Source organism: Sinohyriopsis cumingii, chromosome 3, assembly GCF_028554795.1.
Source record: "Sinohyriopsis cumingii isolate HCF-2022 chromosome 3, ASM2855479v2, whole genome shotgun sequence".
Taxonomy (NCBI): Eukaryota; Metazoa; Mollusca; class Bivalvia; order Unionida; family Unionidae; genus Sinohyriopsis; species Sinohyriopsis cumingii.
In genome coordinates, this window is record NC_142963.1 from 123,811,104 (window position 1) to 123,827,954 (window position 16,851).

The 16,851-nt window shown below is 35.6% G+C and overlaps 1 protein-coding gene across 7 annotated transcripts in view; it reads left to right on the forward strand.

Annotated features, from left to right (window-relative positions):
- Window positions 1-281: 281 nt before the first annotated feature.
- LOC149803764 (arf-GAP with dual PH domain-containing protein 1-like) overlaps window positions 282-16,851 on the forward strand; it is a 97,899-nt gene continuing 81,329 nt past the window's right edge. For all 7 annotated transcript variants that reach the window (XM_089953537.1, XM_089953544.1, XM_089953536.1 and 4 more), the window contains exon 1: window positions 282-466. In XM_089953537.1, coding sequence (XP_089809663.1) covers window positions 382-466 — 85 coding nt within the window. In that variant the 5' untranslated portion in view covers window positions 282-381. The remainder of the gene's footprint in view (window positions 467-16,851) is intronic.

The following is a 16,851-nucleotide window of genomic DNA, read 5'->3' on the forward strand; positions in this document are numbered from 1 at the left end:
ATTTTTACCGCTTGCACAATGCAAATGCGTATCACATATTAAATCATCAGGTATAACATGTTGTGCTAGAAGCTGACAGCGTAGTTAACTCTTGAGTAAGCATTGAAAGTATTCGTATTTCACAATGACAGGTTAAGTTCGAAGCTTTACGGTGAACTCCGTTAGTAAATTTACAGAATTTCGGAGCAATACCTGGAAATATGTAGAATCATTGCATCGATTTGTTTATTCCGGTGCAATGTGTTCAATCAACTCTTAATGCCTACCCATGGTTATGAAACTTCCGGTAATTCTGTAGGCGGAAGAAGATTTGTGAGTAATTTAACTCCTCTTCAACTTCTCAGCTTTTCTCTCTCGCTCTGATGACACGCAGTTTGAAAGATGGGGTCAACAAGGAATAAAGAAGTTCTGATTGATCTTTTGCAGCGGGAAGGAAATAATGTCTGTGCCGACTGTCGAGATGAAGGTAAATGGCAAATTACTGAACATGAGGCTTTCACGTTCTCGCGCGTACAGTCACTCAGATGATATAAGAATCCGAATCGACCCTCGTGGCTTGTTACTCAGAGTTATTGTATAAGTTGAATAATTTATTGTGGTATCATTACATGAATAATATGTCATGCAGAGTTTTTGGCTATATTTACTGTCTGGGACAGCCATGAATCCTACAATTTAAGAGTCTACCCAGATATTTATGTTGTTTATGTCGACTTCTTACTACCAAAATAAACAGTGTTGTTCGTTTGTTCCTCGGTCTACTGACTGGGGACCGGGAAGACAAATTTTTAGGAATATCTCACGCACTTGGCAGCCCATATGGACAATTTCAACAATGGGATCAAGTTCTGACTCAATTCTATTCTGACCCAGTTCCGTTTAGTCGTACATGTAAGACGTCGACGATGATATTTTTGTTTGGACGTCAGGGTCACACTGCCTAACTAACGGCGCTGTGTGGCATGTTTTCATATAGACTAACATAATAACAAAAGTCAAATTTTCAGGAATATCTCACACAGCTGGCAACTAAAATAACGATGCTTTTCTACAAGGTAATGTCATAATGTTTTAGTCAGACTTTACTTAATCTGATGTCTTTTCTATAATAAATTTAAATTCTCACAAAAGAAATGGACCAGTTTTCAAGTTTCATTGGTCTTGATTTCAGTTTGCTGGAAAGCGATGAAAGCCAGGAATGCCAAAATCGGGTTAAGTTGAAATATTATTCTTTAACGAAACAAATAAAATATATTATGCCTATTGGAACTGTAAGTATATCACCCACATGAACCTACCTCAGCTACCGTCACATTTCAACAAATTTAAATGTATGTCTACGGAACATGAAAATGTGTCTATTTGTTAGTCTCAGATTTTGATTCCACCAGAATAAAAACAGCACATTAAGTATATTAATACATATCAATTTGTGTAAGAGTGTTGATATGGTCTGCCAAGTGTGTGAGATATTCCTGAAACTTTGATTACTCGTTCCAATGATAACTGACATTGGAACACATTATCTAAGCCCAGACGTAGCACTAAAACAAAATGACCATGTACTATGTCTTACAATGTAGGACTAAGTGCCATTGAAATATATTTCAGCTGGTTGCAATGCGATGGTAGCCAAGAAATACCAAAGTTGGTGATGTTTGAGTATTTTTAATTATCAAAATGATGAGAAACATACTGATGTTGATGGAAGCAATTAGATTGCTTCATTTTGGTAAAGAAACTTATCTCTCATTTAACCTAATTCGGTATTCCTCAACTCCCATCATATTTCAGACAGCTGAAATATATTTCAGCAGAAATTTTAAAACATGTCCTCTTGTTTGTGACAGAATTTTGTTAGGAAAAAGACGTCTTGATATGTTTAGTCTGATGAAAGCAATGAGACTTCAGTTTGTGGAAAAGTTTCAATATGGACTGCCAAGTGCATGAGATATTACTAAAACATTTGTATCTAGTTGCCCCTGTCAGTCAACAGAGAAAATGTTACTCAGTGCCATTTATTCTGGAACATAGACATTGACCCAAACAACATAAATATCAGGGTATACATATTACATTGGAGGAATAGGCTGCCATGTCTTGTAATTGAGAAAGACAGTCTCTGCATACCAAATATTTTGAAAGCAATGTACCTGATCTTCAGTTTTTCAAGTTAGTGTAGGTAACATTGGTATATTCAAGGCTAGTTCTACAATGTAAGACATCCACCCTGATCTTTATATTGTTTGGGATGCCATCTTACTTCTTTCCAGGTCAACTGACAGGAAGCATTGGCCAAATTTTCAGGAATATCTAACACAATAGGCAGCCAGAATAGACCTTTTTCCTTATATTAAAGACAAATTATGTTGGTAGGAATATATTTACTCTGATGTCTTTATTTTTGAGAGAATACAATTTTGACACAAGCAAGTAAATGCATTTTCAAATTCTGTTTACATTACATACGTTTCAGTTGGTTGAAATGTGATGTTAGCTGAGGAGTGCCAAAGTTGGTTTAATGAGGGATAAACAACAATATTACATTTTTCTTCATTTTGTTAATGAAACATGTACTAACTGCAAACAACATAAATATAAGGGTGGATATCTAACACTGTAGGACTTAAATCAAGCTCTGATGAAAGGCAGAGCAAATGGAGCAGTTGCTTCAGGGTTCCTCACCTATTCCTACCCAGCTGCAGAGGGGATAGTCACTGCAGCACAGTGAAATGGTATTTAGGGACCTGCTCTTTTGTAATAGCTCCAGGGGGTCCTACCACCTTAATCTGGCCTGGGTGTTATGTACATTTATTTTGTGTGCTTGACTTTTGTCTATGCTTGAGGGTAGAGTGGTATGGCCTATCTGACTTTTATTATTTAAAAAAAAAAATCTTACTGATATATGTGTTCAAGGTCAGACCTTATTTGCAAACCTGAAATGTTCTGGGAGTGAACTTTTGACCCACATGCTGTTCATTTTATTGTGTCCATATTTTATAAAAGGTTGTAGTCAACAAAATTGTTCATTCCTCCTTTAACCCTTTACCCATTGCAAGCATGTTTGGGTACCTCTACTCCGTTTGCATGGAATCGCCCTTGGACGCCTCTACCCGATTCACATACAAGTACCTTTCGATGCCTCTACACTATTCTCATGGAACCGCCTTTTGACACCTTCTGTAAACATCATCAATTTAAGCGGGTTCTTGTGGCACCACTTTTGGGGGGAACCCCCTATTAGATACTACATTCATTGCTGACCATTATATCAGATCACGTAGTCGCTTTTTATGCTCTGGTCAAAATCTGCTTTTTAAAGAAAATGGGTCATATTCTCCACTCCAAAATGGAGGTTGCGGATTTCATTCATTACTGAGTTTTCACAATTAGAATCACAACTATGAAAGCTTCAGTAACTTAGGTAAAGGCTCTGATATTGATGTAGGCAGCAATTAGTTTTTATAAATTATCAAATTCAGATGACTTTGTGATGTAGATGCAGACATAGAACTTGTAAATTTCAAGTATAAGATATGGCAGCTACGGTGGGTCATGTGGCTCTACTGACTTGACAGTGAACGAGCTCACTCAAGATTTTAAAGCACATAAAAAAAAATTCTGTGAAAAATAATTACACAGTTATGTATGTGATTGAATATGTAAAACATTGAAAAATAGGAAACATTGTTATTGTTGCAGAAACATGGAAAAAGCGAGATTTATCATGTAGAGAGCACATGTCAGTTATAATGATCAGACTTTATTCTTAAATTTTTCCATACATAATAGTTGTGTACCAAAAATGTAAAATGGTTAAAATTACTGTTAAACGTAACATACACTACACTGCTTAACAGTTAACAGGCAGGCCTATGTGTATGGAGTCAGATAGGTAGCAGGTGTTCTATTTATAGTTCACTGCACTGGGTAACTTTACTACATGTATATCGAAGGGCTAAAAAGCCATACACTCTAAAGGTAAAGGGTTAAGTTTAGTCTTTGGAAATATTAGCTGTTGTGTTCAGATAAAATTTGAGATGAATCTTTATTTATACATGTACATTATTCATTGGAATTACAAAGTGCTCATTGATATTTTTGGACAAAAACATTACCTTGGGATTATTGTGAATTAATTCAAATGACATTCTGGATTATATCATTTTGATACATAAGAACTATTGGTACATGAACCTATTTAACACTTGGTACATCAGCACATTCAATATTATATGATTTAATTTGAGCATTTTATACTTTATGATCATTTAATTCACAATACTTTAAGTTACTTTTAGATTTTCAGTTTTTTAACTTTCAGAAATAAATTTATTTGTTGAATTTACAAACTTGTTGGTTTGCTTCTTTCAGTTACTTAGTTTTGGTGAAAACTTAACTGTGTGGTATTATTATTCATATATGACAATGTTTTAACTGTTCAATCACGTACACAAATAAAGCTAACCTGAAGATTTCATCCTCACACTATGGACTTCATCAGCAGGCCGATTTGATCGCTACTGACTGTTAACTTCACTCGATGGAATGGTGAGTGATATTAACAGATTGTCCCATATATATGACAGATTGTAACTGCCCCTGTCTCTGTTCAGAGTCAGTTTGTGCACATGTATATATATCAATTCTTTAAACCAACCCCCCCCCCCCCCACCACCACCACAAATTAATATCTGGGACAATCTGTTAACATTGCTCACCATTCGATCGAGTGATGTTAACAGTTTATGTATGTGATTGAATATGTAAAACATTGAAAAATAGGAAACATTGTTATTGTTGCAGAAACATGGAAAAAGTGAGATTTATCATGTAGAGAGCACATGTCAGTGTGATAGTTACATCATGTGATACTAACAAAATCTGCCTTGACATGTGCTCTCTTGCTTGATAAATCTGGCTTTCTCAGGATTGTTTGCTGTAACATGTTTCTGTTTGTTCTTCTCAGACTAAGAATACCAGGGTACATTTTATTACTGCTGTAGTTTCGTTGTGTATATCAATAAATTAAAAGAATGTTATACTGTACTCACAATTTCAGAGAAGATAAATGATGGCACTGCACTGAATTTGAGCCTGTCAAAAAGGCTGCTGTTCTCAAAACGTTTCTAACTAGTTTCAGTTGTCAGATAATTTAATTTCATTTATGTGGCTTATTACAGCAGATTAAAGCTAAAAATCGAATAGGAAATCTCTATTGCCATTTTATCAGTGGATTACATTCTGTAGAAGACAAAACCAAAGAATACACTAAATGATATTAATTGGTTACAGCATTCTTTTCTAAGGGTGCATCTAATAATGTACAATTAAACACGCAGATCCTGTCCTGTAGTAAATTAAATAGTTTATTCAAGAATATAAGGGTGTATGAAAGAAAAAGAAGAAATATAAAATATAAAATAAAGCTTAAAGAAAATTCTTAAATGTCACCTATAGTTTCTGTAAATAATGATTATTATTATTATTATTGGGAAGATTTTAGTTTTACCTGTACCTAACCATGCATTCAGTCTGCTTTCAAGCAATAACTGCCTAATGTTTATTTTGTTAAGGAAAGATGAAGAAAAGAAGAAAATCAGTACTGTGTAAGGTTAGCTTTCTGGGTGGAATACATGGTATTTTTTCAGTTTATCAGTCAACTACTGTCATATTTTCTTGCTTTTACTTTATTACTGGTAATGATAAATACAGTGTATTATGGGCACTTTAAATATGTATATCATTATTACAGGGACACTTTATTGTCATTTTGAATTATTGCGTCATTGTTATTAAAAATCATAAGTTTTATTTTTATTATTATTATTATTATTATTATTCACAAAATAATGTGATTCTGGTCGGCTGATTGTCCCTTTTTCTTGTTGCTGACCCTAGCAGTTTTGTTTCTCTCAGTACCCTACCCCCAATTCCAGAAATTGATTTGTGCATCTAATTGAGCCTGTTTAGTCCAGTACTTTATGCACATAGTACAATATATTTACTAATCATTATCATGTATATAACACTTCATCTGGAACTAGAAGAAGAAAAACAAAAGAAAGCAAAACAGACAAAAATATGTTTTTCATTAAAGAACAATCCATTATTTACTATACATGAACACTTGTGAGTTGTCTGCATTGTGTAATAAGAAATTAGGTTAAATTGTTTCCAGATCTTACTGTGATGTCAAGACCTTTAATGTAATGTATTTAGTTGGAGATGTTTCTGATTGAATTAGCTTGGGTCATTGGGTCCAAGCTCTATTTAGTTCTCAACAGTTGTTGAAGTAAAATCAGTTTGGCATCTAAGGAAGCTGTTGGTTAAGTTCTCAAAGAAATTCTATGAGGCTGGCATAACTGCTTAGGTTGGTTTGACACTTTTCACATTTGAATAGAAGACTCGAGAGGGCATGTCATATTAATGATTACACTCAGATTGAATTTGTATGCTTCATCATATATTGTGTTATTTAATCAGAAAAGAAATTGTTAAAGAAAATCTTACAATTTATAAAATCTTATTGAAATTTGCAAATTTCATGATCAGAATTCCATGTACTAATCAAAATATTCATTGATCTGTAATTTTCACACTTTGATCATGCTTTCTTTATGTTAAGAAAATAGGAACCTATTTATGGCATTCTCTGTATATAAAAATAGGCTGATCCATGCCAGCCATTGCATTATAGGTGGGTTTGCGAATAATCAGGGTGTGCTAAAATCGAGTTTACATGAAATGTTCACAATAAATTCATGGTTTAAATCAGGATCAAAAAAATGGAAACAGTGGCCTTGCCAAATCAATAATGAAAAGTGAAGAGTTTGAAAGGGCATTATGGGTAAAAAGAAGTATAGATATAATTTTCACAATATATATTGAATAATCTTTATCATGAAGAACGTTAGGTTCTATTTTTATATGATCTACCAAAGAAGGCTCTAAACAATTTAAAACAATAAAGACTAGAGTGTTGCAAATGATTTTAAAACTTATGCATACAATGGCAGTTTTGGGGAAATGTACATTCCATATACTAGTGAAAAACATAAATATTCCAAAGATAGTGTTTGCTTTTACTATCATTTATGCATCATAGACAACAACATTTTTACTTTTACCCCCACTTCTGATACCAAAGTTTGATTTATACTCATTATCTGACACCAAGGGAATTTTGACTCTAAATCTTGCATCGCTAGGGGAAACACTGGCATACATGTACATGTATATCACATCAAACAATTTTAAAGGTGGCATTTTCATACACGTTTTGCAAAATATTGTAAAGCTAAGTCACATTTGGTCATTTTGATACCTAACTCTTGTTGATATAAACAAGAAATTTTCAAATTTAGTCAGTGAAGTTTATTCATACTTTATTGACTTTTTAAATCTGGGAGCTCATTTCCATACTATATTCACTCATCAAGGCTGGCAGCTCATTTCCATACTATATTCACTCATCAGGGCTGGGAGCTCATATTCATACTATATTCACTCATCAAGGCTGGGAGCTCATTTTCATACTATATTCACTCATCAAGGCTGGGAGCTCATTTTCATACTATATTCACTCATCAAGGCTGGGAGCTCATTTCCATACTATATTCACTCATCCAGGCTGGGAGCTCATTTTCATACTATATTCACTCATCAAGGCTGGGAGCTCATTTTCATTTTCATTTAAAATGGTGGATGATGAGAATGTTATCCTGTTTTTTCATACTGAATCCAAGCATGTTTGAATCAGAAAGGTTTTATATATCAACAGTTTCTTAGATATGATAGATAAATTATTTTGGAGTAGATGGGTGAAATTTTGATTTTTTCTAGAATAAAAATTGTTTTTTTTTAAATGTGTGTATGCTTGTAATTAGCATAATATGTCTGCATTGCTTGGCTTCAGTTTAAAGCTACATGTTCTTTCTGATACCACACGCTTGTCTCTGTCAAGAACTATGATGATGTCACAGGGCCTGCAAGAATGGTACAGCCTCTTATACAGAATTATGTCTTTTGGCCATAATGAGTCAAACAACCCATGCAAAACTGTGTTTATTAAAGTACATGTAATGGGTTAAGATGGTAATAGAACCAGTCCCTCTGTTTTAAAACCTAGATTGCCAGTTGGTGCTTCAGAAATTGCATTCATCCAGATAACATTTCAGCTAGTCCTTAATAGCTGTTTCATTTACATTGAATCAAATCCTCATTTTCAATGATATAAGCGATCCCACAAATTGAGGTAATATTTTTTAAAAGGTATACATATTTAATTGTACAAGGCACATAACCATCATAATTTATATGTTCACAAAGAGTGGTAATAATAAAGGCTAAAATTCTCATATAGTTCAACTAAGATCAACAGCAATCAATTTTAGTTTTGTGTTTTAGCTGAACAAAAATCATAACTTTCCACACAATGGAAAACTTGATGTCTCAGCGTCTCCTATGTTGATAGTTGGTGAATTTCTTTCGTTTTGCGACAGAAGTACATGCCAGTTAATCATTAAAACCCTGAAACTGGCTAGTGATAAGAGGGAATTGGACCAGTAACTGTACAAGTACATTGATGTGTAATTACCTTTTATTCCTTAATATTAACACGATTACTTTAATTTTGTAAAACGTGTTCAAAGGCATACCTATGAACTTTTCAAAAGCCAAGTAAGGAGACTGAATTAAAAAAACAGAGGTTGGGACCAAAAATAGGGAGGTTTTTTTGTGGCATTTTTAAAGCCTTGTTTTCACTAAATATTGATTGATCTTCCTGGTCCAATATGAGTGAAATTCGCAAAAAGACTCACTGTTTCTCCCTGTGATGTGCCCTTTTTTCCCCCATGACGTGTCCTATTTTCATGATCTGGTCAGATGTGGTCAAACTGCACAATAGCTAAAGATTAGTCTTAAATAAACAAGCAAGAAAGTCACCGCGACTAATTAAAAGTTAATCCTTATCCATGCAACTATTTTGTGAAAATGCTGTAATTCAAAGAAACCACATTCTACACTTTTGTGTGTTATGCAAGCACCAGCAGTTGATTGGCAAATAAAGGATTCCCGAAACTAAATGTACCAAAATAGCCAGCCTCATGGTACCGTACATGTGGCAACTATTTTCCCCTCTTTGTATATCTGACTGTATTCCCTTATTGTCAACTCGTAAAGCATTTAATATCGTTTATTATAAAACATGTATTCTGAATTAGTTTTTTTTGAGGACACATATGCTGTGTGGTATGTATTTTCATTCCTTCTTTTAATTTAACAATGGTAATTATCGTTGGAATATATGGTATAAAAATGCCAGTTGTTCACTCATGTAAGTTTCTTTTGTGGGAATGGTGCTACAGCATTCGTAGTGATCATTCTTGGGGTTGAACTTAATTGTGGACGATTTTATTGTGGAGGTTTACTCTTTTGTTCTGGTTTATTTTTTTTTTGTATTGTAGCAGTTAAAAAATCATTAATTTGCGTGAATAATGTTTAAACTTTACATTTTATTTAGTAATTAATTCACCACAACAATAATTCACAGGTGATACAACAGAACATGTAGGACTTTTCTTGTTTAGAAGAAATGAAAATCAAAGACATAATGTAATAATTGGGAGAGCAGCAGGGAGGGCGTACAGACCAGGTGGCTCAGATAAATTTAACCCTCCTACCAAACATTTATCCGTAGAAGCCTCAGAAAGCAGAAATAACGCCTCCTACGTAAATTAATCCGCAAAATTTCAACCCAAAGTGCATTTTTAGGCATAAAAAAAAACAGCAATTTTTTGGGGGGGGTATTGTAAAATTTGTTTGTGCCATAATTGAATTTGGGTTGCGGATATTAATTTTATTTCACAATAAAACAATATCTTTGAAAATAAGATGAGCCGGAAAACTAGCACAGTTGGAGAACCTCATTCTGCCAGATTAGCGCGAGAGCAATTAGCGGCATTAAAGAAGTTTATTCCGACAAAACAATTATTTAAGAAAAATGTTCGTGGTTACGAAGATATGCAACATGGAATTTTAGAAACTTCGGCAAAATGGTTGAAGCCAGTTACTAAAACAATTGAACAAACTGTATATGGTGACGAAAAAGATAAGGAAGATGAGGAAGCCAGAAAACGTGGAATTTTTCGTGCGTTGAAAGGTATTGAGGAGCAATCACGAACATTACCCGATCGATTAGCAATAGCAGCAGCGGCAGCGCAACAGGGTGGACAACCTGCAATTGCCTTTAAAGTAGGTCGTAAAGGAAAAACTGAAGCAAGACCTAGAGGGAGAAAACCTGGAGTAAAAAAAAGGAAATTTGATATCGATGATTTAAGAGAAAATTTCACTGATGAGGGATGGAATATAATATCACAACCGCTATCTACGATATATAGTTTAGATCAATTTGGTCAACTTGCTGAAGATATGTTCAGTATTCGAAATGATTATTTGTCTGATATAGGAAGAGGAAGATATCCAACTCGTAAAAGTTGGTTTAGTATGTTATTTAGAATTTATGATGGAAAAACGCAAGCGAGTGAAAGGGATCCATCTTTTAGAAGATTTATGGCAGCAGCAGACGATAGATATGGTCATAATAAACAAATGGCGGAAGAAAGAAAACAGCAAGAGAAAGAAAGAAAACAGCAAGAGAAAGAAAGAAAACAACAAGAAAGAAAAGAAAAAACTAAAACACGAGGGAGAAAAGAAACATCACAGGAAGATATTCAACCACAGGAGCCAATAATTCAACCAGAGGAATTAGGAGCTAGACCAAAAGAAAGAACTCCACCTCAGAAAAAGGAGAGAAAATCGAAAAAGAAAAAAGATCAGAGTGATGAATCCAAATCACCCGCTGTTGATTTGTATGAATTCGATCCTAATTTATCCGCCGATAACTATTTGAGGAGTGGAATTTCGCATTTAATCAGTAACTATGATTCAACAGTTGGAATGGCTGCGGATGATTCTGAAGATAATAAAAGATTTTTTTTGAAGGGAGAAATTTTTGATAAAATCACTGAAGATGCTGAATGGCTGGCGGTAATGTATTTTGGTAGTTTGAAAAAACCAGTAGTTTATGGAGATAAAAGTTTTATGAAATTTATAAGGGATGTTGGTAACAAAAGAAGAGAAATAATAGATGAGAAGTATAAAATTCGTCAATCACCTGCAATGGCGAAAGAGGCATTTATCCCCCAGTTTCCTCCTCCTTCCTTCTATACCCCTTCAGGACAACCACCTGAGGGTTTGCCACCTAAAAGTAAAAGTTCACCACCTAAGGGTTCACCACCTAAGGGTTCGCCACCTAAAAGTGATAGTCCTGAATCATTCTCCTTTGATATTCGCCATCCTCCTCTCTCTCCTACATTATATCCAAGGGATCCTCCAGTACCTCTCTGGGGCCGCATACCTCCAGAACCAACATCGTCAAACTGGAAAGGTTTTACCGAACCATTATTTTACGACCCTAAGAGTAAAAAACTAGAAAGACACCCGGCTGGGACTCCCCCATCTCCACCAGAAATATATTCACCACTGACGTCGTCAGGGACATCACCAGGGTCATCACCAGGGTCAGCAGAGGAGAAGAAATCTTCAACGCCGTCAGACGATTTATTCTACGTAACGCCATTGGAATCTCCAAAACCGGATCCATTAGGAAAAGGATATGGAAGTGGATATTCAGTTTGCCCCGACAGTGTTGTCAATGATGTATCTCGCCTCGAAGTATTAATCGGAGGAAAGCGAGCCGGAAATAATTCCCGTGAGATAGTCAACGAAGCATCAGATATTTGTCAGCGATTATTCCGTGGTGGTATCATCGATTCTCACATTTATAAGGAGTTTGTCGATGAGCTTATCGATTAAAACAACATAATTGAAATAATATGATTATTCACAAAAATCAACGCAGACCAAGACAGGTCCGCATAGTAAACTCTCGATTGCCAGTATACAAATATATTCACGGTAATGGATTCGGCGATATCGTTGGAAGTCTTGTCACGCGAGTAATACCTAAAATTGGACCCGTGATTAAGCAATTTGGGTTGAAAGCGATAGGAAAGATCGGCGAGACTGCCATTTCTGGTATCGGTAATTTGGCCAGTAAAGGCTTCAACGCTATCAAAGATAAAATATTAAGTTTAGTACGTAAAAAGCAACCCGTCAAATTACCCATTACCAGAGAAATGCCACCTGAAGTCAGTAAGGCCATAAATGATGCGGCAAATAAAAAAATAAATGATCTAGCACAGGAAGCTGCTATAACAAATCTAGCGCAGGAAGTTGCTAATACAAATCTAGCGCAGAATGTTGCTAGGACAAATCTAGTAAATACAAGTTTCGTTTCAGGTGATGGTCTTCGTTTTAGACGATATTATTAATAATAAATGTTCTCACAAGTGTCAAATGAAGTATTTAACATGGATGAACCAGTAGGTATGGATACATCAATGCGAGATTTCCAGTATTTCTCGTACGAGGTAGTTGAGCCAGATTCAAGAAATCGAAAGGAAATTCAAGTCCACGATACAACAAGATATTTTCTTCCATCTGAGGCGTATATCGAATTTGTTGGAAGGCTTGTTAGAGCCAACGATACCAACTTTGGAGCAGATTTTAAAGTTGGATTTGTCAATAACGGCATTATGTCATTATTCAAGAGTGCCACTTACATGATCGATGGAAAAGAGATTGAGTCAATCACGAATAATGTTGATATAGCAACGACGATCATAGGATTAGCAAGATACTCGGATGATTTTACCAGATCAGCCGGTCCTAGTATGATGTTCGCGAAGGATAATTCTAATGAAGCGGAACATAATCGGTATAACATCGCTGTACCAAATGATCCAGGTGGTAATCCAGCCACCCAGATGGCTTTAATAACTGGCGTCAATGACAATTACAATCTCGGATTTGCCACGCGAAAACTTATGTTGGTTGGTCCGAGTTTAAGATTTTCCTGCGCAATTCCGTTATCTCATATTTTTGGATTTTGTAGACATTTCAGAAAAGTTATTTACGGAGCGAAGCATACGATATCTTTCGTTCGAGATGTCAATGATGACAGAGCCATCTGGCGAGGTGCAAGTGTAGATCCCCTTGATATCGGCAAAGTTGTCCTTGAAAGAATTACCTTGTGGATGCCAGCAATAACACCATCGATGATCATAGAAGAAAAATTATTATCATTTATGAATCAAGGTGGAAAATCCGTTATGTCCTGGCTGACAACTATGACTGACTCCTACGATATTGATATTAACGGAATATTTACCTGGCGAATTGCCTCACAACAAGGATCCTCCGCGCCAAGACATATCTTTGTTGCCCTTCAATCTGTAGATAGAAATGATCAACTGCATAGTCACATGATATTTGATCGATTTGGGGCAACAAACATATCATTAAGAATAAATGGCCAACAGGAGCCAACCGAGGAAATAGCCATCGATTATACCACCAATTCCACGGCACGCGCGTATCATCGATTACTAAGTTTTATGGGACGCGATCAAAATATTGATACCGGATTGCAAATATCACAACTAGATTTTAATACACTCTATCCTATCTATTATTTTTCCCTGGAACATCTCGATTTAGTAAAGCAGTCGGTTGTTGATATTCATTTCAAAGCCAGAATTAACACAGGAGGACCAGCAAGAGCAATCGCAGTAATTCTCAGTGATAGAACGATGATCCTGGAGGGTATCAGTGGTAGAATGAGAGTCATCGATGCACCCGTAGAGAACATGTAACAAATTCTAAATTTAGATTAAGTGATTATTAATATGCCATACGATCACGTCAGCGTAACTCTGACCCCCGGTCAGGTGAAAAAACTTCAATCAGCAACAGCAGCGCGACGAGGTTTAAGTTTAACTTTGAAAAGTAATCAACTTCACGGTGGACCTAACAAACTATCGTTAACTAAAAATCAACACGGACATTTCACCAAAGCCAGATCGGCAAATACTGGTATTCGTCTGAATATCTCAATAGGTGCAATCAGAGATATGATCAAAGTAGGTGGTTTTTTTCCATTGGCCGCGCTTATACCAGCGTTAATAGCAGGTGCGAAGGCAGTAGGATTAGGTGCACTTGGTGGGGCGGGTTCTGCAATAGCAGGAAAAGTTGTTGGAAAAATTATAGGAAAAGGATATCGTAAAAAAAAGGGCGGACTTCTCCTACCCCTTCTTCTCGCAAAAATGATGACGCAGCAACAACGACAAGGATCCGGCCTTTACCTAAGACGACCCCCGTACGGATCCGGGTTAAGTCGAGCTTACCAACCTCAAATTTAGATTTAATCAGTGAAGTAAAAAAAAAGAAAATAAAATTTTTTAGAGGCGTATTTATGCGAGATCAACTACCGGACAAACCAAATCCCACCGAGACAGGAATAATAAATCTCGATAAAAATTCTGGTCCTGGCACTCACTGGGTTGCGTATGCGATTAATCCTCGCGAAATCATTTACTTCGACTCATACGGATTAGCACCGCCGAATGAATTTATCAAATATGTGTCAAAATTAAAACTTCCGGTTTGGTATTCAACACTTCCAACACAAACACTAGTAGATCCACCAATATGCGGCCGGGAGACAATTAACGTCCTTGATGCAATTTCAAAATCATCTCGTCCTTTTCGCAAAATTTTATTTGAATATACCGTAGATAAATATCATGGTTGACATTTACGGTAGGTCTCTCTTTAGGAAAGAAAAAAAAGATGCAGTCGACATCGATACATCAAAGTTTGCAACCAAGAGTGATATTAATAATCTTTTATCGCTGTCAGAAGTTGATCCTGGTGAAGTTGCTGTATTTCAAAATACAGAAGGGCGATTACAAACTAGCAACGTCAAAATAACTGACATAATCAAGCGAGACGAATACCGCGATCACATTAGTCAATTTACTCGCCAATCGGAGATGGTATTAAAATCTATTGCTGATATCGCCGATATTATAGCAAAGTTACCCCTGAAGGCCGATAAAACATTACACGACGATCTTCAGGATAGAATGACAAAAAGACTTAATAGGCTAAATAACGACCTTAAAAAACTTGACGATGTTTTAGATAAATTTAGCAAAAAATTTGACGAGAATATAAAAACATCCAGTGATACTTCCTCCGCCGCAAACGAACTAGCAAATAAGAAAGCCGATGACGATCTTAGCGAGAAAATAAAAAAAATCAACGAGGAAATTACTAATATTCTTGCCGAAATTAACGAAGTAAATATCTCGATGAGTCAGAAAATCGATAAAACATCAATCGACGATCTCAACAAAAAAATAAAAAAAATCAACGAGGAAATTACTAATATTCTTGCCGAAATTAACGAAGTAAATATCTCGATGGGTCAGAAACCATCGATCGACGATCTCAACAAAAAAATCAACGAGGAAATTATTAAACTCGGTAATGTTGTTGTTCCTGAATTTACCAGAGGGATTAACGCGATGCAAGTACAAATAAAATCCATCAACGATGAAATTAACGTGGTACGTGAATTAGCGCGTCAAAAGGTCGATACATCAACGTACGACGAAAAAATTCAAGATTTAAACACGAAACTTCTTGCTGCAACAGCAAAAATTGATCAATCCGCCGATAAAACTGGTCACGCCACTGACGTAAAGCAATTAGGTAAGGAAATTATCGAAATAACCACAAAAATATCGTCAATGAACCTTGGAAGATTATCGCGAATTTCTATACCGGATTTGGTGGTAACAAATAATGTTATCTGTAGAGTACCGTTTGTGGTAAATACACATAAAGGTATATGGACACCTGGGGTTGATCCGTTTTTACTTCATGCGCCAATTATGGGTATATATCGAATATATATTATCTCCAGGATGAGATTTAGTATAAAAATACATACTAAATTTTACGATGAATATTATCCTGGTTTTACTATTGTATACTTAACAAATTATGAATCGATTTTAATCAATCTAGAACCACCAAATAGAACTATAACAAAACCAATTCATTTTTTTGCAATTTTAGAATATTTATGCGAACTACCCCCGAAATTTGAAGATTTAATATTTCCCATTTGATTTGGAATAATAAATAACTAATAATGACCGCATCGGATTACCGTTACAATCAGGCGAGATCATGGCAGGATTCGTTGCGAAAACAACTTGACGATTATCAAACAAAAATAAATAAATACCAGCGCAAATTAGTTATCATTGATGTTGCAGTGTACGCGGTATCTGCTGTGGTCGCTGGTGCAGGAATAATTCTATCCGCGGTAACAATGATAGCGCCAATCGTTGCAACAATAATAATCTCGTCAACAACAGCAATCGCGGGTGTTCTTAATATCATCGCAAAAAAGATATCCTCGTGCACAAGTGAAAAGTTATCTTCGTACAAAAGTAAACTAACTAAGGTAAGTGACGCGTACTCGAAGTTATCATTGTTACTTTCTGAAAGTCTCAACGACGGTATTATATCCGATCTAGAATTTTCTTCAATGATTAGTATTTACTCGGAGATTGAACAAATGAATATTAATAATGTCCGAGTTAGCCAAGATCGTGACAAACACGACACCGCCAACAACAACGTTAATATCGCTAAGTTCAACGAAACCCGAGTTTAGTATTAATTTTTCAACACCAATTAGCGTTAACGAAATTGCATTAACACAATTGCGCGTCTACAACAGCTGGCCTAATGTTAGATCGAAATCATTTGGTAATTTGATGCCAAATAATTCACTTGTTTTTGCAAATAAGAATAAACCCGATGGAACACCCGATTGGATCGTCGTTGGTATACCAACGGGTAGTTACG